Below are 26061 nucleotides of genomic sequence, written 5' to 3'. Positions count from 1 at the left end.
TTTTCTACAGAATTTTGCCAGGGACAACAGTTTTGTTGCTGTGTGTTCATTTTTTCTGTGTGTGCCTAGTGCATGCTGCACGCAGGACCATAGCCTCATCTGAAAGAATAGCACCCAGACCTTCACTCAAGGTCTAGTGGAGGGGTGGGAGTAAGAATCTTGGTCCATGTGGGATTGGAACTTGTGGACTTGTGGTCTATGGGGAGAGCATGTCACCACAGTGCAATGCCGTCCAATTTTGTTCCGTCTGCAGATGTATTTCTTTTTTGTATCGTGGATTTTTCTACAGAATTTTGCCAGGGACAACAGTTTTGTTGCTGTGTGTTCATTTTTTCTGTGTGTGCCTAGTGCATGCTGCACGCAGGACCATAGCCTCATCTGAAAGAATAGCACCCAGACCTTCACTCAAGGTCTAGTGGAGGGGTGGGAGTAAGAATCTTGGTCCATGTGGGATTGGAACTTGTGGACTTGTGGTCTATGGGGAGAGCATGTCACCACAGTGCAATGCCGTCCAATTTTGTTCCGTCTGCAGATGTATTTCTTTTTTGTATCGTGGATTTTTCTACAGAATTTTGCCAGGGACAACAGTTTTGTTGCTGTGTGTTCATTGTTTCTGTGTGTTCCTAGTGTATGCTGCACACAGGACCATAGCCTCATCTGAAAGAATAGCACCCAGACCTTCAATCAAGGTCTAGTGGAGGGGTGGGAGTAAGAATCTTGGTCCATGTGGGATTGGAACTTGTGGACACTTGCTTCCTGTTGGAGCACATTACCACCTCTCCGTTATCTAAGTATTTATTATTATGTGAACAATGTGCAATACTCCATGATTATGTTGGCTGGATTGCTGATTGCTCAGTTGTGTGCTTGGTTGCTTAGACATTGGATGAATTAGACCAGTATTTTCATCAGCTTGTCAGTCAATTGACATTGTCAGTCTGGTAAGTTAACTAGATCTATATAAGTTAGGTGAAAAGCCTTGTGATTACTTGCATGTTGGATTTGACATTTAAAAAAATTTCAGTCCAATATTTAGGTCATCTTGGTGAGGGATGTAGGTTGTCTGTTGGTTTGTTAAATTACTTTGATATAGTTACATATAGGTAAACATTTTGATTAGCTGCATGCTTGACTGAGCATGCAGTGTATATATATAATATGTATATATATATATATTGGTCAGCTTGTTGAGAGACATAGTTTGTTAATCAAGTAAATTATCTTGATCTCTATGTATAGTTATTATTTTAAGAAAAGAAAAAAGATTAGTTGCATGCTTGGAAAGGGACTAGGTATATCAGTCCCATCACTTTGGTCGGGTAGTTAAGTTATATTTATTTTTGTCCTTTTCTTTATGTGTATGAAAATTATCTAGGTACTTCATATCATTAAAAAAAAAAAAAAAGAAAAAAAAAAAAGATTAGTTGCTTGCTTTGTTTGGCATGAGGTCACTGTGTAAAACAGATGAGGTTATTAAAACAGAATAGGAATGCATGTACATGAAAATTGTTGTTCAAGAACTGTACTCAAATTGTATTCTGTTGCATTACTCATAGTATCTTCAGAATTCTAGCAACAATATTTTTAATACTATTACTGTAAGTAATGTTGTTGAGAGTTTTCTACATCACCCCTTCTCTCTCTCTCTCTCTCTTGACGGTGCATTCGAACAAAGTGTTTGCATTCATATACTTTGCATTGACCCGGGTGACGAAGAAGGGGCAAAACAGTACAAAGCAGTTAACACCGAAATCAAGAGAAGCATGAAGAAGGCAAGGGAGAATTGGATTGAAGGAAAATGCCAGGACATAGAGGAAAACCTGACAAGAAACAACAGCAAGAAAGCCTACCAAGTTGTGAAAGAACTTACCAACACAAGGCAAGGTAGAACTATGTCCAACATCCAGACCAAGGATGGAAAATGTCTAACAGAAGAACAAGACATCCTAAAGCGATGGACAGAATACTGCTCAGAGCTATACAACATACAGACCACAGGTGATCCAGCAATACTGAATGTTCCACCAGCCACTGATAACAGTAATCACCCCATACTCCGTGAAGAAATAGAGGCAGCAATAGCATCGCTGAAAAAAGGGAAATCGGCAGGAGTGGACAACATCCCATCAGAACTGGTCCAAGCAGGGGGTGAAGTTATGATAGATGTGCTACTGAAAATCTGCAACAAGATCTGGCAAACAGGGGAATGGCCCACACCGTGGACACAATCACTGATCATCACCCTCCCCAAAAAGGGCAATCTCCAGCAGTGTCAAAACTACCGCACCATCAGCCTGATTAGTCATCCCAGCAAAGTCATGTTGAAGATCCTGCTTAACAGACTGAAACCACAAGCAGAAAACATCATTGCTGAAGAACAGGCAGGTTTCAGACCAGGAAGGAGCACAACTGAACAAATCTTCAACTTGAGGTTGCTATGTGAGAGGTACCATCAACACCAACAAGACCTCTACCACGTCTTCATTGATTTTAAGAAGGCATTTGACAGGGTCTGGCATGCAGCTTTGTGGGCTACCATGAATCTGTACAACATCAACGCCAACCTGATCAGACTGATACAGCACCTCTATGACAAAGCCACCAGCGCCGTCTACCTCAACAATAGCATCGGGGACTGGTTCAGAACCACAGTTGGAGTGAGACAAGGCTGTCTACTCTCCCCAACACTCTTCAACATCTTCTTAGAAAGAATAATGGCTGACGCACTGGAAGAGCATGTAGGAACAGTCAGCATAGGCGGCAGAACAATCACAAACCTACGTTTTGCCGACGACATTGATGGACTGGCTGGAAAAGAAGAAGAACTGGCAAGCCTGGTCAAACATCTAGACAAAGCCTCCACATCGTATGGAATGCAAATCAGTGCGGAGAAAACCAAACTGATGACTAACAACACCAACGGCATCAGCATTGACATCAAAGTCAACGACGAAAAGCTTAAAACAGTCCACAGCTTCAAATATCTGGGAGCAATCGTGTCAGATGAAGGATCTAAACCAGAAGTACTCTCGAGAATTGCCCAAACAACAATGGCACTCAACAAGCTGAACACCATCTGGAACAACAAAAACATCGCTCTCAGCTCAAAAATCAGACTGATGCGTTCCCTGGTTATTTCAATATTGCTCTACGCCTGCGAGACTTGGACCCTGACTGCGGACATCGAGAGAAGAATCCAAGCTGTCGAGATGAGATGCTTTCGTAGACTACTTGGCATCTCCTACAGAGACCACATCACTAACACGGAAGTGAAGAACAGAATCAAGCAAAGTATTGGACCCTACGAAGACCTTCTGTCCATAGTGAAAAAACGCAAACTTAGGTGGTATGGACACATCTCCCGATCATCTGGTCTTGCCAAAACGTTCCTGCAAGGCACCGTACAAGGAGGCAGAAGGAGAGGACGGCAGAGGAAGAGATGGGAAGACAACATCCGGGGTTGGACAGGCTTGACGCTCGGTGACGCCCTGAGGAAATCAGAAAACCGTGAAGAGTGGAGAGGGGTGGTGGCCAGGTCAGCAGCGGTGCCCCAACGGTCTGAACCCAGACTACGGGAGAGGTGAAGGTGAGGTGAAGGTGAAGACTTTGCATTAAGTACATGTACATGTGTGTGTGCTTTGTTAGGGTGTGTTAGTGTGTGTTTGTGGGTTTTTTTTTGTGGATGTGTGTCTCCATGATATACTGAAATGTTAGTGTTTTCTTATTGTGTGAAAGTGTAAGAGAGAGAGAGAGCAGAAATGACAGCACAGTATTTATTGTTGTAAAAACCATCCCCTTAATATAGATAAGAAGCTGTTTGAGGTTGAAGGCCGCCCAAAATTATCAGTAAATGTTTCAGCAATGTTTTTGCACTGAACATAAAAAAATCTGTAATCTTCTCTAAAGCTTACGGTCATTAGTTTATATACACTGAAGATCAAATTTTTAAAATTAGGAATGGTTAAACAAATATTGCATATTATCAAGTGATCTTGATAATATTTTCTGATATAATTATATATAGTGATATGTTTAATATATATATATATATATATATTACAACAAAGTGACTCTAATCATTACAAAATAAATGTGTTTCCTGTGTGCGTTTACCATTGCTTCTTTTTGAGAAAGTATAATAGTGCGTATTGTCATTTGATGTTTTTGAAATTATTTGGTTTTATAATAGACAAAAACAGGCTGAGTATGACTGTGCCTAAAAACTTTGATTTATGTGTGTGTTATTTATTTTGCTTTTTCCTTCGGGTCTTGTTCTTTCTTGTGTAGCATTCATTGTGTTAGTGGTCATGGTTGTGATGTGATGGGCATAGCAGTGGTGATGGTGATAGTGGGTTGTGTGTTTAAGGGCAGGTAACAGAGTGTGGGAGATGTATTCAGTTGAACAAAATATATTAAAGAAAATGTTATTCAGTTCAGACTGTTTTTCATGAATGTTGTTGGGATATGATTATAATCTGTTAGTGTTTACACAAATACATTACACATTGAAGAATGGCATTCTTCGTTGATTTAGAGTTGATTTACAAAATATATTTTTGTTATAATATGTATACACAACTTGAAAAGTTGTTGAAGAAATTAGTTAATTTCAAAAAAAAATTTTGGCTATATTTATCTATGCGCTACATGAAAAGTTGAAAAATAAATGATGCAGTTTAAAAAAAAAAATATTTAGACACTTTGTGTGTTCTTTAGAAGTGTTCATATGCCTGGATGTGAATTTTTGTGTGCATATATTTCAACCCCACCCCACCCCACCCTTTTTTTTTCACTCTCTCTCTCTCTCTCAGTCTCTCTCAAGCTCTGTATTTTCTATGTCTCTCTCTCTCTCTCTAATTAAACAAAGGAAGTGAAGAACATCAACATGTTTTGTTTGAGATTAAAAGAAAAACAAACCAGTGTTCTTCCACCCAAAATGGATAAAATTCATCTACACTGGACAGTTTATTCCTGAATTATATATAGTTCTACAAAAGCAAAAAGGATTTTTCAGGTGAAAAGATGATGTAGACTTTAATGACTAAGGGTAAAACAAACATTGATAAGAATACGCTTGCATGCATTGAAATATTTTATGATAATAAATGAATAAACCTGTAGTGCTGACAGTGCAGCAATTTATGATAAAAAAAGTGTGTTTTACAAATGGAAGGCAGCATGAAGCAGCTATATATGGGGATGACATTCCATTTTAATACACGCACACAAAACAGTGGACTGCTCCAGCTTTACACAAACATGTATATATTACATGTACACGTACATTTTGCATCCCAAATCCAGTTATCCTACCTTCCTCCTTCCTCCCCATCCCTACAATACTTATTTTTTTTCATATGTGAAAACTGCCCCAACCATATAATTATTTAGCTGTCATTGTGGAATATAAGGCCCATACCAGAGAAATCCACTGCTGCTTACACCATACAGCTATATATCTTTCCCAGGGTATTCTCTGGTCTGTCCCTCTCTAAAGTGAGCTGGCTCAGCCAAAGAAGCAAGGAAGAAAGTTTGAAAATAAACCCAAATCAGCCCATCTGTTTTAGATGAAGAAATATGGAAGTGAATCAAATTTCTCTTTTTGAGAATTAGGCTATGGATAAATAATGTGCTGAAGAGAATTTCACCTAATTATTTCTTTTGTCTTGAAGTTGAACTTGTCAAAACTATTGTCTATCAAGCTTCACAGACCAAGGAGGAGATACATCTCTCTCTCTCTTTATATATATATATATTTATATATGTGTGTGTGTGTGTGTGTGTGTGTGTGTGTGTTTATAGAGAGAGAGATTGAGGGGTGTAAAAGAAAAAAACAACATGATACAAATAAATGAATATTAAGACCATTCATTGAGATGATGAGTGCATGTGCTCTCGCACACACACACACACTCACAGTCATTTATAAACAAACATGCATGCTATCGAAAAGACACATGATCGAATCACCTGTACACATTAAATTTTGCAGTTCACATGAACACAGCCCACAGACCTCCCCCCCCCCCCCCAACACAAATATTATGTAGGCCTATGAAGGCGCAAATGTACGCACACATGTATACAGACACACACACACACACATGCACGCCCTCTTTAGCCACTGTATCCAAACACCTGAAAGTATAATAGTATTGTCTCTGCGTCATAATTGCTTAATATGTCATGTCATTATCCTATACGAGTAAAAAACACAAAACAAAAAACAACAAAACAATCGATTTCCAGCAGTCTTTAATTTCTATACCCCAGCAACGCCCCCTCCCCTCTCTCTCTTTCTCTCTCTCTCTCTCACACACACACCCGCCGCACCTCCGCCTCCCTCCCCACCACCTGTGAAATAAGGGTGGGGGCCTTGTGTTGATGTGAGTTATGTTTCTTTAACGCACCATTACTTCCGGTTTAATGTTTTGGACACCATCTTCTGATTTTCTGCCAAGAAGTAGAAATCACAGATTATTGCGTTGTCCTGTCATTTGCACTTTACTAGTATATGTTTGTATGCGACGATAGGTTTTCTGAAAGTCTTTTCATGTGTGATTATTAGTCAGCTTTTGAAAAGGTGGGGCACCATCTCGATTAATTTCGCAACAAGCGTAAGTAACCGAGTCATCAACACAGGAACTTCACAAGGCCTGTTAAACAGGATCTTTGCAACAGTCGAGTGATGCGCTGTTAGTTTGATCGTTGTTTTAGTTTCTACTACTACTCCAAGGTATACACAGTCAATTGTCAAATCACAGCTGTCACACGGTAAGCATGATTCTTCTTCTTCATTGTTTAGGGCCCACAATCATATGAATTGATTAATCTGACACCTAAAACGGGGGGGGGGGGGGGGTCGGGTCGGGTCGCTACTACTTTTTTGTAGTTGGTGTTCCTTGATGATGTGAAGAAGAGGTAGAGGTGAAGGTGGCATCATTCCACTGCTGTTCATGAGGAGGGACAGGAGGTTAGGGGATCGGGGTGTGGGGGGCACTGGAAGTGTTTACTGCTTGGAGACCCATGACACAAAAGTGTCAAGCGTTTTGGACTCCACAGCTACTTGGGGCAGGCAGTTGCAGTCTATGATTGTTCTAGGTAAAAATGAAGAGCCTCTGTACAGTGTTCTGGTGGTGATGATGGAAATCTGTTGGTTGTGGGCAGTGGCCTATGTTTCCTTTTGAGGTTTGGACAGTGTGCTTGATTGGTGTACATTTTGTACAGCATTGAGATCAGAACACACTTGTCAGCAGAGTCTAAAGAATAGACAATAGTAGTTCAAGTTGCTATCATGGATCAGGCAGCTGTTGGTGTTGGTGTTGATGTTGTAGATGATTGTGCAGATGAGCACATCAGCTTCTTCTGAACACATCATAATCATATTCATATTGTAGAGGAAATTTTAGAACTATTGTACACTTGGCAATTTTCCTTCGATGGGGTGGACACACACACACACACACACACACTCTCACTCACCCACTCACAGTCACACACACACACACCCACACACACACACACACACACATTCACTCACACACACACGCCATCTATTGACCAAGTGACAGGCTTTCTCAAAGTTGATAGGCACCAGGGAACTTTGTTAAAGTAATGGTGAGACATACAAAACTAATGCTGGTAATAATGATATTTGAAGCATGATGCACTGAGATTTAAGCAAATGAAAAAAAAAGTTGCACATGATATTCACACATTGGTATAAAATATAGTGATAGTGATATATTTTCATTGATTAAAATATGCATCACTCAGATTTTTTCAGATTGTATTGAGACATCTGAAATGTATTAGTGTATGTTTGCACACACACACATAAAAATATAGATAGTCACACATACATTATTATATGTGTTCTCTGTGTGTGCGCATGTGTGTGTGCATGCTTGTGCACATGCCTGTGTGTATGTGTGTGAGTGTGCGCTTTCTTGTTCTGTGATTCTGTGTATACTCTAAATCTTTTTTTTTTTTCCTTTCAAATTTCAGATGAGTCTGGTCAAGTCTGGATACCTCAGAAAACACAGCAGTGAGTTGACTATAGTGTAGACAGAAGATTTACTTGTCAAAGCTTATTGTGTTTGACATTTTTTGTATGAAAACAATGATTTCTTGTTGCTTATGATAATTGCAATAAGAATAATGAATGTGTGTACATGTATACTTCATGATGTGTTAGCATTTATATATGTATACATACATGTACTGAGGATGTAGACATATGTGCATATAATATGTATCTATGACTATAGCGTATGTAATGTTGAATGTGTCGATAGTATCAGTGCAATCAGTGTAAAACATGATGCAGTTATACTATAGCATATGTATCATGTATGTGTATGCATACATTTTGAAATAATTAAATTGACATTGAACTTGAAGGTGACAGAATTTTCAAGGAATTTGTTGATTCTTTTTTTTTTTTTTTTTCGGGTCTTTTATTATTATTATTATTATTTTATTATTATTATTTTTTTTTATAATAAACTTGGGGAATGAGTGTGTGTTGTGGGGGAAGACATTTTTCAGCTCAGAAAGAAAGGTATAATAGATAAAATTCTAAAGATTTATTTTTGTGTGTATGTCTGTTTATTTGTATGCTCTGTGTGTCTGTTCACATATGATGTACATCTGTCTGTCAGTGAGAGAGAGAGAGGGAGAGAGAGGGATTGTGTGTTTGTGTGTGTGTCTTGATAAGGTCATCATTTCCAAAGAGTAGCACACCAGGAGGCAGATGGCAGAATGATTAAGCTGCCAGTACAGAGAGTCTGTAAGGGTGTGGGTTGAATCCCGCTCTCGCCCTTTCTCCTAAGATTGACTGGAAAATCAAACTGAGCATCTAGTCTTTAGTATTTGATGATAAACTGAGGTCCCATGTGCAGCACGCACTTGGCGCACTCAAAAAGAACACATAGCAATGAGGGTGTTGTCCTCAGGCAAAATTATGTAAAAAGAAATCCACTTTGACAGGTACATAGATATATAAGCATGCACTCAGGGCCTGACAAGGGTATTGGGTTATGCTGCCGTCAGGCATCTGCCTAGCAGATGAGGTGAGAGATTTATGCATGCATAAAAAATAGAACAAAAAACAAAAGAGGAAAAAGAAAAGAACAAAAGAAGCAAAACAAAACAAGATGAAATGAGAAAGCAAGAAAAGAACAACGACAACAACAGCAACAATAACTGATACAGTAAATAAGACATAGCTGACCTCTTTGTTACTGCCTACAGTAATTCAAAGATCAGTTATTTACTGTTGGAAGAGGTGAAGATATTTATGCAGACTTGATTTGAAAATAGGTAGAGAACTGCCCATTTGTATGTGCAAAGGAAGGGAGTTCCATAGGGATGCACTTGAAAATGCAAAACTAAGTTTTGAACATATCAATTCGGGTATGTGGTAAAATGTATTGGTTAGAGCCGAGAGTTAGAGAGAGAGAGTGAATGTGTGTGTGTGTGTGTGTGTGTGTGTGTGTGTGTGTGTGTGTGTGTGCATGTGTGTACCTTCATGAGGACATCCTTTTCCCAAAACAGTCCCACCAACAGCTTGTCTGGATGAGTGGATGCACACATCAGTGACCAGTACTATGAGCACCAGTGTCTTGTTTTGCAGAGAGCATCATATCAGGAGGATGGAACAGAGTGTGGGTGGTTCTGTACCAGGACACCAACCTGGTGGTGTTCAAGAAGCAAGGGGACAGCTCCCCTATGGGCACCATCAACATGTTTGTAAGTCTCACAGACCAGTGATGGTGCTCTGTATTTTTCGTTTGTGTTTTTTTCCTCTCCCCTTGGCTGTATTAACATGGTGTTATGTTGAGGGGTGAGGATTTGTTCAAGACACCAAATTATATGTAAGAGGATAAGTTGAGTTTTTGATGATATTTTTTTTATTGGAGGTCTGTTTACTAACATTGGTTACGAAAAACGTGCCACCAGTTGAATTGATACAATATTGATTGTATTAATACAATATTTCCAGAAGTCCATAAATTTCATGAATATCTAGAATGCATATGACACAACAATTGGCACTGTGTGTGTGTGTGTGTGTGTGTGTGTGTGTGTGTGTGTGTGTGTGTGTGCTTTTTAGGGGGGCTCCCTTGGGCTGTGTCAGTATATATTAAGTTTCAGTGATTTTCTTTTTGGGGGAGGGGAGGAGGAGGGAGGTGGTTGAGTGGGGGTAGGGGTGGGCTTGTTGTCATTAGATCAAATCAGCATGTTCTGTGTCAGCTAGATAGATCAGTTTATATATATATATATATATAATTTCTGTTGAAATATTTCTTGGTCCAGTCATTTTGGTTCAAACTAAAGTTTTTCTTTTTCTGATGCCAATCCTGATAATTCAATGCTTGTGAACAGGCGGTATCCGATAAGTGTCTTCTTCACCTGCATTCATGGACTGTAACTCCCATTTAATTTGTGTATATGTGTATGTGCAAGTGGGCTTTTATGTTTATGATCATTTTTACCCTGTCAGTGCTTCATAGGCAGCCTTTTACTGTTTTGTGAGGGGTGAATTGATAAGTATCAAGTGTGTGTGTGTGTGTGTGTGTGTGTGTGTGTGTGTGTGTGTGTGTTTTAGCAACTAATAATTAATATATTAGATTCATCCTTACTTAATTTTCTTTGTGTTGAAATGTCATTTACATTCTCCATTTCCAAAAGGGGTTTTGGTTGTGTGTGTGTGTGCATGTGCGTGTGTGTTTGTGTGTGTGTAAGGGGTGATGGAGTAATAACATTACATAATACATTTGGTTGCATGCATATATGTCTATCGTAATGGTGTAACACAGGTGAGGAAATGGCACGACCATACACAATACACCTGTCTCACAATGCATCATGATCTTAATACTACAGGAGGTGAAGAAATGGTTTGCCTACGGCCAGTACACAAATGGCATGCATGACCGTCCGGACCCTCCCAGAGGGGAGAGCATCAACAAGGTTTTGGCCATTCCCCAGAAGCCATCTAGCAAAGCGAAAATCCACTGGTTCCTGGCAGACAGTGAAGAAGACCTGCAGTGAGTGTCGCACAGGGGAAGAGGGTTAGGGAGGTGGGGGTGTGGGCTGTGGTACCGGTAGGTGTGGGTCAGGGTATGAATTGCATGCACGTGTCATCAGATATGGTGAATAATCACCTCTGTGTGTGTTCTGGGTGGAAGGGATGGGGCGAAGCGTTTTGGTTGCATCTAAGGTAGTGGCAAACAGTACTTCTCCCGAGTTGTGGATAACTGTATCTACTGGAAAATATGATGGGAGATGATTGCAGCTGTTGAGAGATATAATTGAAATGATTGCAGCTGATGGGAGATATGATGGGAGATTGCAGCAGAAGGTATATACAATGGAGATGATTACAGTTGAAAGGACTTATGATGGGAGATTATTGCAGCTGAAGGGAGATAGGATGGGAGATGATTGCAGCTGATGGGAGATAGGATGGGAGATGATTGCAGCTGAAGGGAGATATGATGGAGATGATTGCAGCTGAAGGGAGATAGGATGGGAAATGACTGCAGCTGAAGGGAGATGTGATAGGAAATGACTGCAGCTGATGGGAGATAGGATGGGAGATGATTGCAGCTGAATGGAGATAGGATGGGAGATGATTGCAGCTGATGGAGGTTATGATGGGAGATGATTGCAGCTGATGGGAGATAGGTTGGGAGATGATTGCAGCTGATGGGAGATATGATGAGAGATGATTGCAGCTGAAGGGAGATAGGATGGGAGATGATTGCAGCTGATGGGAGATAGGATGGGAAATGATTGCAGCTGAAGGGAGATAGGATGGGAGATGATTGCAGCTGAAAGGAGATTGGAGGGGAAATAACTGCAGCTGAAGGGAAATGTAATTGGAGATGATTGCAGCTGAAGGGAGATATGATGGAGATGATTGCAGCTGAAGGGAGATAGGATGGGAGATGATTGCAGCTGAAGGGAGATATGATGGAGATAATTGCAGCTGAAGGGAGATAGGATGGGAAATGACTGCAGCTGAAGGGAGATATGATGGGAAATGACTGCAGTTGAAGGGAGATGTGATGGGAGATGATTGCAGCTGAAGGGAGATGTGATGGGAAATGACTGCAGTTCAAGGGAGATATGATGGGAAATGACTGCAGCTGATGGGAGATATGATGAGAGATGATTGCAGCTGAAGGGAGATGTGATGGGAAATGACTGCAGTTCAAGGGAGATATGATAGGAGATGGCTGCAGCTGAAGGAGGAGTGCAGTCAAGTCAGTCATTGTGATGTGTGTTTGAATGCTTGCTTGAGACTTTTTGTTGTTGTTTTTCTACAGATCCGATGAAGGATGAGGAGGTTTACTGCCATGAATATTACATTCACCATTCCCAAAAAGGGTTATTATGTGTATAACAGTGATTAACCTTCTTTTTGACAGTATGTTTTCATCATTGAACTGAAAAGCATGTGATGGTTTGTGTTTTTTTTTCAGCGCTTGGATGGATGCCATCTGCAAAGTGGTATGTATTATTGGTTAGGAATGTTTTGTAGACTGTTGTTGTTTTTGTCTGTTTTAGTTTGTGTGTGTGTGTGTGTGTTTGAATGTCACTACATGTATGCGTATGTGAATGAACGTGCATGTGTATGTGTGTGTGTGTGTGTGTGTGTGCACTGTAGATGTATATGGGTGTAGGTATGTATGTGTGTGTATATGCCGATGTGTATGTATGTGTGTGTCTGTGTTGGTGTGTTTGTGTGTTGTTGACTGTGAGATAAAAAGAGAGAGAAAAAACGAAAAAAAAAAACGAACAAACAAATGAACCTTTCTTATTGAGGGGGAAAAAAATGAATAAGCACAAATAGCTTGTTTTCATCCTGCTCTCAAGAGAAGGGGGAAATGTAACGGACACGCAGTACAAAAGCATAACATAAACACAGAGAGAGAGAGAGAACAGTGTGGTTTCAAAGCAGGTTGTCCGTATGACACAATGTTGTCTGCGTGTTGACAGTTGCCGCCCCCACCTCAAAAGGAAGCATCGGCTCCAGTCCAACAGCAGCAGGCACAGCCTGTGTCATCCGCCCCGCCCCCCTACCCTGGTGGTCCTGCTCCCGCCGTGGGCTTTGATGGGATGGCAGGTGTGTACTGGTGTGTCTGTGTGTGGGTATCAGGTGTGTACCGGTGTGTCTGTGTGTGGGTATCAGGTGTGTATCGGTGTGTCTGTGTATGGGTATCAGGTGTGTACCGGTGTGTCTGTGTGTGGGTATCAGGTGTGTACCGTTGTGTCTGTGTGTGGGTATCAGGTGTGTACCGGTGTGTCTGTGTGTGGGTATCAGGTGTGTATCGGTGAGTCTGTGTGTGGGTATCAGGTGTGTACCGGTGTGTCTGTGTGTGGGTATCAGGTGTGTATCGGTGTGTCTGTGTGTGGGTATCAGGTGTGTACCGGCGTGTCTGTGTGTGGGTATCAGGTGTGTATCGGTGAGTCTGTGTGTGGGTGTCAGGTGTGTACCGGTGTGTCTGTGTGTGGGTATCAGGTGTGTTCCGATGTGTCTGTGTGTGGGTATCAGGTGTGTATCAGTGTGTCCGTGTGGGTATCAGGTGTGTACCAATGTGTCTGTGTGTGGGTATCAGGTATGTACTAGTGGGTCTGTGTGTGGGTATCTATGAGGGCATATATGCTTATGCATAGAAGTTGGGTTCATGAGGAAATCACACTAGGATCTAGCAGAGCCTTTGAACAGTAATTAGCAGAGTTAGACGGCTGAACATCCTGAGGAATCAGTTGGTGTATTATTGAAACAGATGAAGGAGTTCTGCTTGTTTTCTGTTTCTCTCTCAGGTGAGCGATTTCTATTATGCAGAGATTTCTTGTTTACGTGTAAAACCTTTTTTCTTTGATTCATAAATAAGGAAAATTTTGCTTGTGAAGTCTTGCTATATTCATTTAATGAAGAAGCAAAGGAGATTCTTGTCTGCCTGTGGAATGGTAATAATGAACAATTTATTCATGTTTACTGGAAAGATGTGTGATTGTTTCACTGGAAAAGAAGCACTATGTATTTTTTTAACAGGAACTTATGCATTATGAGGAAATATATTGGAACAGAGAAAGGAATTTCACTTGTTTTATTGATCAACTGTTTCTGTCTTGGGCGTATGTGTTGCAGGTACAGTATAATAATGATGATGATGGTGGTGATAATGATTGATGAAGATGATAATAATAGTAATGCTACTGCTTCTACAGCTAATGGTATATTTTGTTGCGTGTAGCCCATCTGACTACACAGGGCCATATCAGTATCAGCGCTGAAGAAGGAGAAGAAATTGAAGAATAACAATAACCGTAGTGGTGTTTACAAAGCGCTAAATCTCGTTTAGAAATAAAAATGCTGTACATACCTATCATTCACACACATGCACATGGACACTTCACAAGGTAAGCGCTAAGCAGCATATTAATGAATCGTTTGAACACTTGCGTTTCATCCGTGTTTCAAGCGGGACCACCGATGCCTCATCCCTCAGCGGTCCCTCCCCAGCCAGTCTACGCCCAGCAGCCGGCCTATGCTCCACAGCCAGGTTACCCTCAGCAAGGTGCCTACCCTCAACAGCCCGGCTACGCTCCACAGCCAGGCTACCCTCAACAAGGGGCCTACCCTCAGCAGGCGTACTACCAGCCCCCGGGTGGCTACCCTCAGCAGGCCCCGCCACCGGCGACCTACCCTCAACAGCAGTACTACCCTGCCCAACAGCAGTACGCCCCTCGGCCTGGCGCCTACCCCCAGCAGCAGTACTACGCTCCTCAAGGTCAGTCACTAAAGCATGCCTGCCTGCCGCTCCGGAACAGCTGTATTTGTTAATAAAAGAAGAAGAAAAAAAAAATTGTTGACTGTTCCTGTCATACTCCACAGTCACGTATCACTCCATTCACTCAGAAGGCGCACCAATAGACAGACAGAAGTAGGTATGACGTTCCCTCTTTATGATTATTACTCAATGTAACAAAATACTTCTAATCATTCCAGGCACACACACATTCTTTCAGAAAAGTAAATCTTGAAATAAATCCTGTAATAGATAAACATTGACCTTAATCAAGCGGCTCTTCTAGTCATCCCTCCAAGCTTTCTGACAGACATTCCAAGTCACACTTCCTTGAAACCACAGGTGGCAAAAATTCCCGACTGGACCCCTCCAGTCTCAGTGAATGAGCTATCAGCTCCAAGGGCCTCCTATGGACCCAGGGCAGGTAGGAAACGCTGAGGTTCCACAAGGCCACATCACTGGTACCCTGACCAGCAAGAGACAAGAGGCAGCAGAACCCCAACTGTGTGGGCCTGCGGCTCAAAAAGGAGTGACACTAAAACTAGGTCACAATTTTCCATTTAATTACACATACGTGACCCACTATTGCAGACTCCGGCAGGGGTCTGACATTCCCGTCCCATGCAAATGCACAATTTTCCATTTCAAAATAAAAGTTCACTTCTGAACTGTTTTTACAAAATGTGCAGCCAATCAAGACAAGGGCTAAATCGCGGTCTCACCAAAAGTACCCAAAGTAGTGCACATGTGCCACTGAACAATAAATCTTTGTCTCGGACGAATACCTCATCCATTTCTACATTATTCCTCCTCAGCGCGTCCACACTTACTGATAGTTCCAGATCGATGACTGTTCCAGGTGTTCTGGATCTTTTACAACAGAAAAAAAAGGACAACCAACCAGATAAAAAAAAAGATTCTTAACTGCTTCCCCTACCCCCCCACACACACACGAGCGCACATGCACACCCACACACAAAATAAGATAATGACAATAATAAGATAAATCAAGGGTGGACAAAGCTGATGGTGGATGGGAAGTTGTGATTCATAAAGTGTGTACACTCACATGAAGAGATGGCTTGCTGTCATAAGTGAACATGTATTCTTGGTTTAAATAATCTTTAATTATTCAACAATACACATGATTACAATGCAGTGAATGACAAAAGAGCATCAACAAGCTTAAAGCTTATACTGTGCTCACAACGTTGCACTTTAATTTTATCACGACGGCTGATGAACCATATTGTGACTTGTATCAAATAACATTCATAAACAGTAAGTAATGAAATAATGAAATAAAACAAATAAACAAACAGTACATAATATAGTAAAATAATGCTAATATCAATATTAACATGAGATTAAAATTATTATCACATGTATTCTTCTTCTTTGTTGGTGGGCTGTGAATCCCATGTTTCACTAGTATACATGAGCGGGCTTTTACATGTATGGCTGTTTTCACCCCCGCCATGTAGGCAGTCATACTCCATTTTCGGAGGAGGGTGTGGGGGGGGGGGTGCATGCTGTTTATGTTCTTGTTTCCACAATTTACTGAATGCTGACACAGAGTACGGGATCTGTAACCTACATATTTGATCTTCTGCACATGTATACACATGAATGAGGGTTCAAGCACTAGCAGGACCGCACATCTGTTGACCCGGGAGATACAGACAGTCTGAAACTTTTACTCTCCAAGCACTGTGATCAGGATTCAAGCCTGGGACCCTTAATTGAAAAAAAAAAAAAAGTCCAACCCTTTAACCACTCAGTTGTTGCACCCATCATTAGCAAATGTGTGAGACTGATGAAGAAGAACCTTGAACAGCATCACATTTATAACAGTATATTGTGTCCCTGAAAGTTCTTCAAAATTTCAGTTTGTTCCTTATGTTTTTTTTTTTTTTTACATCAACTGTACCTTATGGTACGATTTTGGGATAGGCGTGTGTGAGTCAGCAACAGTACGGTCTTCCTGACACAGTATCTAAATATTGATGTAAGAATTGTTTTAAAATTCCTGTATTTATTTACGGCCCCTTCATAGAATTTCATTTATTTCAACCTTTTCACTGCCATAGGCGACTTTAGTCAACCAGACAGTTCACCACATAGGCGACTTTAGTCAACCAGACAGTTCACCACATAGGTGACTTTAGTCAACCAGACAGTTCACCACATAGGTGACTTTAGTCAACCAGACAGTTCACCACATAGGTGACTTTAGTCAACCAGACAGTTCACCACATAGGTGACTTTAGTCGACCAGACAGTTCACCACATAGGTGACTTTAGTCAACCAGACAGTTAGCCACATTGGCGACTTTAGTCGACCAGACAGTTCACCACATAGGTGACTTTAGTCAACCAGACAGTTCACCACATAGGTGACTTTAGTCAACCAGACAGTTCACCACATAGGTGACTTTAGTCAACCAGACAGTTCACCACATAGGTGACTTTAGTCAACCAGACAGTTCACCACATAGGTGACTTTAGTCGACCAGACAGTTCACCAAATAGGTGACTTTAGTCAACCAGACAGTTCACCACATAGGTGACTTTAGTCAACCAGACAGTTCACCACATAGGTGACTTTAGTCAACCAGACAGTTCACCACATAGGTGACTTTAGTCAACCAGACAGTTCACCACATAGGTGACTTTAGTCAACCAGACAGTTCACCACATAGGTGACTTTAGTCAACCAGACAGTTAGCCACATAGGTGACTTTAGTCGACCAGACAGTTCACCACATAGGTGACTTTAGTCAACCAGACAGTTAACCACATTGGCGACTTTAGTCGACCAGACAGTTCACCACATAGGTGACTTTAGTCAACCAGACAGTTAGCCACATTGGCGACTTTAGTCGACCAGACAGTTCACCACATAGGTGACTTTAGTCGACCAGACAGTTCACCACATAGGTGACTTTAGTCAACCAGACAGTTAGCCACATTGGCGACTTTAGTCGACCAGACAGTTCACCACATTCGCGACTTAGTCGACCAGACAGTTCACCACAAAGGTGACATTAGTCATCCAGACAGCTCACCACATAGGTGACTTTAGTTGACATCGAGGGGTCATGTTAAAAGGGCCATTTGTCACATTGTAACAGTGTTTGACAGCTGCAGCCAGTTTTCTTGTGGAGTGGAACAGTGACTAACCTTTGCCCCTTGACTGAGTTTGAAGTGAACAAGTCCATTGTTTAGTTTTTACAGTAACCATATTGTGTGACTGAGAGCATTGGGTCAAAAACATTTGGCTCTGGGGAGTGTTTTTCACACAAAAACTTGGTAAGTTAAACAGTTCAGCTTCCACTTAACTGTGGACCACCTGTATGATATGAATGTCATGACATAAATGCTTAAACAGGTTCTATATAATATGATTGTCTTGATATGAATGCTGAAACAAGTTCTGTATAATATGATTATCTTGATATGAACGTTGAAACAGCTGTATAATATGATTGTCTTGATATGAATTCTGAAACAGGTTCTGTGCAATGTGATTGTCTTGATATGAATGCAGAAACAGGTTCTATACAATATGATTGTCTTGGTATGAATGCTGAAACAAGTTATTTCTTGATGCACACATTGAAACAAGATGTGATATGACTGTCGTGATGTGACATTTGAAACCAGTTAAACTCTGTGAAAGAGAGTCAGAAAAAAAGAGAAATTTAATGGAGATCATAAAAAAGGATTATGGAGAGATGGAAAGAGGAATGAGAGAGACAGATGGAGAAAAGGGATGACAGACAGAATTGCTGTGTTACAGGAACTTATTACCAGCAACCACCGCAGACTGTCATTGTTCAGCAGAAACCCAAGAAAGGAGGTTTCTTGTCGGGGAATTCTGGCAACATGGCTATGGGTCAGTGTGTGTGTGTTGTGTGTGTGTGTGAGTGAATGTGAATGTGCGTGTATGTGTGAATGTGTGTGTGTGCATGTGAATGTGAATGTTTGTGTGTATTTGTGTGTGTGGGTGGGTGTGAATGTGTGTATTTGTGTGTGTGTGTGTGTGTGCAAGTGTATATGTTTGTGTATGTGTATGTGTGTGACTGTGTGTGTGTGAGAAAGATGATGATGAAGGAAGATAATGATGACGACTATGCTGCTATGCTTTCTTTCACAATGATATCCTGGCATTGACCAGGCCAGAGAGATACAGACACTTGCTGTGTTGGTTAGGAAATATGAACATTACTCATGAAAATGCATCTTTAAAGTGGATGATAGGTGGCTGCGTGGTCCTAGTCTTCCCTTTGACGTCCATAGCACACTCAATTCTGGGTAGGATCTGGCCGCAAGCAAACAAATCCACATCTGTTGAGAGTTGAACCTGCATCTTATAAGCTGTCAGTCTGCAATGCTAACCACTTCAGTATGGCAGCTGGTGTGGGTTTATTAGAGAGCGAGAGAATGTGTGTCTGAGAAAGAGAGAGAGAGAGAGAGAGAGAGAGAGAATGTGTGTGTATCTGTGTGTAAAGGAGAGAGAGTGTTTGGGTGTGTGTGGTCAGTGGTTTGAAATGAAGGAGTGGCACTGGGGCAGAGGAAGATAGAGAGTTGAGGGGAAAGATAAAAGATCTTTTTGGTCGTCATTTACTCATTGATTGAATTGCTAACCAAGTGTTTGTTGTAAGTTAACTTTTCTTTTTCTTTTTTACTGTTCCTGTCTTTTGTACTTCTCGAAGGGCCTCAGACTTTTGACAGGTTTTGGTGTTTGTTGTGGTCCAATCATCATAGATGGAGATGATCCTTTGATTTGAGCTCTGGTGATTTGAAACTGCTTGACTGTGTTGTGCTCAGTTCTTCTTGGCACATTTCCTGGTGCCAACCAGGCCTGAGAGATACAGACACCTGTGATAGTACTGGTCGAGAAATTTTAGCAGCAGTCTCAGAGATGCATCTGTTTTTAAGTGGGTGAGACTCAGATGAGTGGGATCCAGTCTGCCCATTGAGTCCGTAGCACTCTGGGCACTGGGTAGCCATATTCTGTATTCAGGTGTTTGTATGCTGGATGCATTCATGTCTCCATAACCCACTGAATTGTGGCTTGGATTGAGGGATATTTAGGTGGGTTTTTTTTTATCTTCTTGTGGTTTATACATGTAGCGAATGAAGGAATTTGGAGGTCTGCACATTTGTGGACCTTAAAAAAAAAAATCGGAAACAAAAAAAACTTCTTAACTAAAAAGGTGCCAGTATTACTGGGATTGTACCCAGGATTCTCAGGCTGAAAAGTCTGATGCACTAACCACTTAGCTGTTATGCCTGTCAGATGTGGATTGAATTAGCGATCTCTAACTTAAGTCATCACTCCATGATGCTTATCATTGTGCTGTGGTGGCTAGTTTGTTACATATTTACCTTCATAATTTTTGTTTTCATTTGATACGGAGTTTTAAAAAGATTGAACAAAATTTAAAAAATACAAAGGCAAAACAAAAACAAAACAAAAAAAAAGAGAGAAAAAATAATGTTCTTCATTCATGAGAATGTTTTAGCTTAACATTATCTATCTTGACAAAATAATAACTTTGTGCACTCACAATCAGGTTTTGTTGCTTGTGACATGTTAATTTCTCTTCCTGCTCATTCTTCTTCTTCTTTTTCTTCTTGTGTTAATTCCTGTCTCATTATTCTTCTGCTTTCTTGGGCTGCTACTCCCACATTCATGTGTATGTACCGTAAAGTTCGGTCTATTGAGCGCACTGGTATATAAGCCGCACCCACTAAATTTTGGAAAAAATTGAACTTTATACATACATAAGCCGCACCGGTTTATAAGCTGCAAGCCGCACTTATTTCCGGTACCGGAACACATACTGATACTAAGAAAAGCTGGCGATACTGTAGGTTATGAAATAAACACAAGCGGAAACAACACAAAGAAAAGCAAGTGAAAATACTGCTAGTGCCACAAAAAAATAATAAATAAACACAACGAAAATAAGATCCATTATTTAGGGATAGTCACATTTATTCAACGTCATCCTGCTCACTGAATCCACTAAAATCTTCGTCTTCAGAGTCCGAGTTGAAGAGAACCAGCACAGCTTCCTCCACCTTCTTGTCACTGACTTAGCCTCGCTTTCCCTTCATGAAGGTGGAGGTCGCTGCTGGTTCATCGCTTGCACTGTCGTCTGCTAGGTCGATCGCCTTCAATTTGAAGGCTGCATCATAGGTATAACGTCGCGTTTTCGGAATGATGAGGGTGTACGCTTGAGCAGAGTTGAACTGAATGCTGATCTGAAGGCTTTAATGTGTGCGGATTTGATTTATAAAACGTGAACAGTTAGCACACTCCTGAAGCTCATCCAAAAATTCATGGACAGAAATCATGATTTTGGTGAGTTGAAGGGCAGCTAAGAATAGACGAGAACGTGACACTCCCGGGATCGTGAAAATCTGCAAATAAGCTGCATCATTGTATAAGCCGCAGAGGTTGAAGCTGGGGTAAAAAGTCGCGGCTTATAAACCGAACTTTACGGTATGTGTGGGTTTTATGTGTATGACCAGTTTAACCCCACCTTGTAGCCAGCTATTCTGTTTTCAGGGGTCCTGTCTCATTCCATCCCATGTTAGGACTCTTTATCTTTCCTTGTATTCTCAGTGTCCTTGTGTCTGTCTGTCTCTCTGTACCTCCTCCCCCCGCACCCACCAGCCCCCTCTGTCTCCCTTGCCACCGTCTCCTTTTCTCTCTCTCTCTCTTGCTCCTTTGCTACTTCATTATGAAAGTTAGCATAGAGTACAGCCTTGTCATGCTGTCCCAAATGCAAATGGACCTCTGTAGCAACATCGTCATCATCACCATCCTCCTCCTTCATCATCAGTCATATAAAAAACATATCCCTTCTTTCTTTTTTTTTCACGTGTGTGAATACTATGTTTTTGCATAGAGTATTATCATTATTTTATTTTGTTTGATGTTATTGTCTATTTTTAGGTTATTGTTTTTGCAGTTTTTGCCATGCAGTTTGTATGTTTTTTTTCCTCCTTTTCTTGTATTCCTCTGACTGGTTTATAGATTGTGTTTACAAGGGTTGGATGAAACAAGCCAGAGAGTGCGTATTACCTTTCCATCAGTTGAAAAGATAAGGAACGAATAATAAAGAAAATATATATATAAACTACTGGATTCCAATTTGCAGGTCTGATAGGAGGAGCGGCGCTTGGCTACGGAATGTCGCGGATGGGCGGAGGGCTGATGGGGTGGGGCATGCGAGGAAGTTGGAGCTCCCTCAGCAGTTTTGGCAGCTGCGGCAGTTTTGGCAGCTTTGGAAGCTTCTAGATGCACAATGCTCCAGCACGTCTCCTCCTCCTCCTCTTCTTCGTCTCCTCTCCTGCTGGCAAGGCTGTTAACGTAGTGTGTGCTTGCACCATACAGACATGAAGCCCTCTTAACCTTGCACATGTACTGTGATGGATCTTGTCGGGGACTGTTGAATGTGAAGTGGTGAGCTTTGATCCTGTCGAAAAATATGTCTGTTACTTAAAAAAAAAAGAAAAAAGATTTGTCCTTTTTTATTTTATTTTTTTAAAATAGTTGCTATTTTTTTTTCAGTTAATTAATTTTTTTCATTAGTCTATGTTATGGAGCTTTCTTTTTTTAATTTTTTATATAGATGTGATGATGAATTAACTGAATGTTTTTATTTTTATTTTTTCATGTTATTGATTATCAGTCTATGTCTTCTTCAAGCTGCTGGTTTTAGACATTATGACAAAGTTATTTGTATTTTTATCCCTTCTTGCCATCTTCAGTTTATTTATTCAGTCATATCTTGGTTAAGTGTTGTCAGTATTTTTGTTTTTTTTTGTTTTTGTTTGTTTTGACACAAAGGTGCATTATTTTCTCTCAAGTGAAGCACATGATTATGTAGTGTACTTAAGTGAACCACTGTGTAATATAATTCATGCTACATTTATTGCTGGTGATGGATCTGTGAAGCAGTTAAGAGTACTATACATGCAGGATTTTCGAGGAGAGAAATTCAGTTCTTTTAATTGATGAAGGAGTTTTCTGCCCTTCAGTGATCTGTAGGTCTTGAAGTATTATAGAGTAAAAATCATAAACACTGCTTTCTGAAAAAGAAAGATGCTGTTCAATTACATATTCTGTTTGATTTATTAATGGATCAGATTTGTTGGTCAGTCAGTCCATGAGATAAATCCATACATTTATGACCAAAAAGAAAAAAAAAAATTAAGTGGATGAAGTAAAGGAGCAAAATAAACTTGTTAGTAATTTGATTTGAATCCAGAAAATGAAATTGTTAGCGGGCCATGTGAAGTATGCGTTATTTGGATATATAGCATTTTGTGTGTGTGCATGCATGCATGCATGCATATTTGCGTGCATGTTGTGCCTGATATGTTTTCTTTCTCACAGACTGTAAACATGACTTGGACTTGTTCTCCACAGTGCGCATGTGTGTTCATTCATGTTTCTGCATCTGTGTGTGTGTGTGTGTGTGTACACATGACAGTTCATGTTTGATTTGCAGGTGTGTTTGAACAGCCACATGGTTTTTTTTTTGGTTTTTTTTAAGATCCGTTCAGATCACCAGGGAGCTTTGTGTCTTTTGCATTGATGACTTATAGTTTTGTCTGCCTTCATTTGTTCGTTTTGGTCGCTTGTATGGTTTGTTTGTTTTATTTTTGTCTTTCAGTTTTGATGGGTTGGTTGGCTGATTTGTGTTTTTCTGTTAAAGGTTTTCAGTATGTTACCAGAATGTACTATATGTCTTGTGTGTGCCATGTCTAGCACGTAAGATTGAGGTATTTGTATTCATCTATTACTGTGATTGTGTTATAATTATGATGATATTGTTGTTCTTGTTTTATTATAATTCTGTAGTGATTTTTTTTCCCTTCTCATAGACCTGACTTTAAAATGCAGTAGAAAGAGATAAAAATGTGAATTAATACAAATGTTGAAAAGAATTCATTAATTCTGAATATGTGTATGTGTTGGGGAGTTGGGAGGAGAGGTGGGGGTGGGGTGCTTGTAGGCTCAATTCTGGGTTTTCTTCTTTTTTGTCTTGCATCACATAAGCAGCTCTAGCACATGCAAAGCTATTTGTGAATGATTAGAGTTAAGAAGAAAGCAAAACTGTGATTACACTGCAAGAAAAGAAAAGAAAAGTAAATTGGCTAGCCAGTAATTGGTGATTTGAAACTTTGCTTCAGTTGTGAGATTTTATCAATGGTAAATGGAGATATGCCTTTTTGAAAGCTTTGTTGGTCAGTTGTTGGGTTTTTTTTGGTTTTTTTTTAAACAAAATCACTTTCTCAGTGTGAGATGGATTTAGTGTTGTGTCAGACTGTCAAACTCCAAAGTATAGAAAATGCTTTATGAAGTACTTGAAAAGACATTGACTGTAAACAATGGAAATTTGTCACTTTAAACAGGCATAAATAATTGTTGTAAACAGTGAAGAACTATTCCTGTAAACAGGTAAAAATAATTTTTTGTAAACCGTTACAATTCATTTATTGCAGCACTTGAAAGTAACAAACAGTATCAAAGCAGAAGAGAAAGTTTCCGACTTGGCAACTAAAGAAATGTACTACAGGTGGAAGATGAATTGAGCTTAGGATTGTCTTATGTATTCAGAGTGTAAATCTCTTGACATCTGTGTTTGCCTTGTGGGCTTCATTTGACCTCTTTTATACAAATGCTTTTGCAGATTACATATATATGTTATACATGTGTGTGTGTGTGTGACGCTATGACATTGTTGTCATTCATTAACTGGCTTGGTTTTCACTATATTTTCTGCAACAACTTTGTGGATGGTATTCTGCGAAATGTTGACCCATGGCCATGTTGTTTATACTCCAAGATGATGTGATGTTTGATCCACGATGGTGTCAATCTGCAGAAGTGCATTTCTGTTTTTGTGGAACAGATGTTTGCATTACCTCTGACATCATGAGCGTTTTCTTTTTGTCTGCTTGGGAATTGTAATCGTCTTTCCCTTGCTCTGTGAACATTGACAGACATGCAGTCACATAGCATGTACATGCTCCACATACCCCTTATGTGTGCATTAGGTTGGGGTTGTTAAAAAAAAAAAAAAAGAAAAAAAAAGGCAGGTGTAATGGCCAGAGCTAAAAAAATGTTAAGGTAATTTTCAAAACCTTAAGACCTTTCTGGTTATTACTCCCCAAACAGATCTGAATGTAAATAAAAGCAAGTACCAATGAAATCAAAACATGATGCTTTTGCAAGAAATGGAAGCTGAAAAAAAAAGCAAATGGCATGATGCAGAAAACATTGAACAGTTCTCCACATCTTGTGTATCTTTGACATTCCTTGATATCTTAGGTTACTGTGTGGAACACAACAGACAACACACAACAGACTTAAACTTCATCTACATTCGACCACAGTTCTAAATTTCATTATTTGAAACATAAATCAGACAAAGCTGTAACAATTATGAAGCGAAACCTTCAGCCACTGGCTGAAAAATTAGAAAGGTCAACAATGTTTTCTGCCTTAAAAATATTTTAGAAGTTCTGCCAAATACCAGTACTAAACATCCCTGCACATGTTCATGCATGCACATGCATTTACGCACAGATATACACACACACAAATATGCACAGATGTGCTTATGCATGAACTAAAAGACCCATGCGCATACAGCTATACACCTGTGCGTTAGCATTTACCATTTGCACATGCACACATGTATGCACACACACACATGCATGACACACAAGTGCACACACACACAGACACACACACACACACACAGGGTGTCTTGTTTAACTGTTCTGTGATCTTTGTACATAGGTGTTTTGTCTGGGTAATAAATGATATGAACAGTTCTATGCTGTGTACATTTTGTTCATTTGAATGCAGACATACTTCATTTTGATGTTCACTTTGTTGTGTCTACTTACTATGTCTGTCTTTCTCTCCTCTTGTTTTCGCTTTCATTCCATTTCATTGCATTACCTAGTTTCACAGGGAAATACCTTTGTTTGGTCACCATTAGTCCACCACACACCAGAGGAGACCCTGCACTGCTGATGACTCACTTTGGTGGAGTTCACTTGTGCCTGTTCCAATTCAGTCGTACGTGGGGACAACACATAGTGAGTCTCCTAATGAAAGCAAGAAACGCTGTCCTGACTAGCTGTTGTGGTGGTGGCGTGGTTAGTGTTGCAGACTGACAACTTGGAAGACACA

General features: G+C 40.3%; 1 protein-coding gene across 1 annotated transcript; it reads left to right on the top strand.

The window, feature by feature from the left end:
* The first annotated feature begins 6421 nt into the window (after window positions 1-6421).
* On the top strand, window positions 6422-25698 carry LOC143286099 (uncharacterized). Its single transcript, XM_076593685.1, has 9 exons — window positions 6422-6774; window positions 8008-8047; window positions 9638-9753; window positions 10891-11054; window positions 12495-12522; window positions 13012-13138; window positions 14502-14810; window positions 18631-18726; window positions 22007-25698. The coding sequence occupies exons 2-9, from the start codon at window positions 8008-8010 to the stop codon at window positions 22144-22146; spliced, it is 1020 nt and encodes a 339-aa protein (XP_076449800.1). The 5' UTR covers window positions 6422-6774; the 3' UTR covers window positions 22147-25698.
* Window positions 25699-26061: the final 363 nt, after the last annotated feature.

Source organism: Babylonia areolata, chromosome 9, assembly GCF_041734735.1.
Source record: "Babylonia areolata isolate BAREFJ2019XMU chromosome 9, ASM4173473v1, whole genome shotgun sequence".
Classification (NCBI taxonomy): Eukaryota; Metazoa; Mollusca; class Gastropoda; order Neogastropoda; family Buccinidae; genus Babylonia; species Babylonia areolata.
Note: the sequence above shows the minus strand (reverse complement) of the source record. Positions and strands in the feature narration are given on the sequence as shown.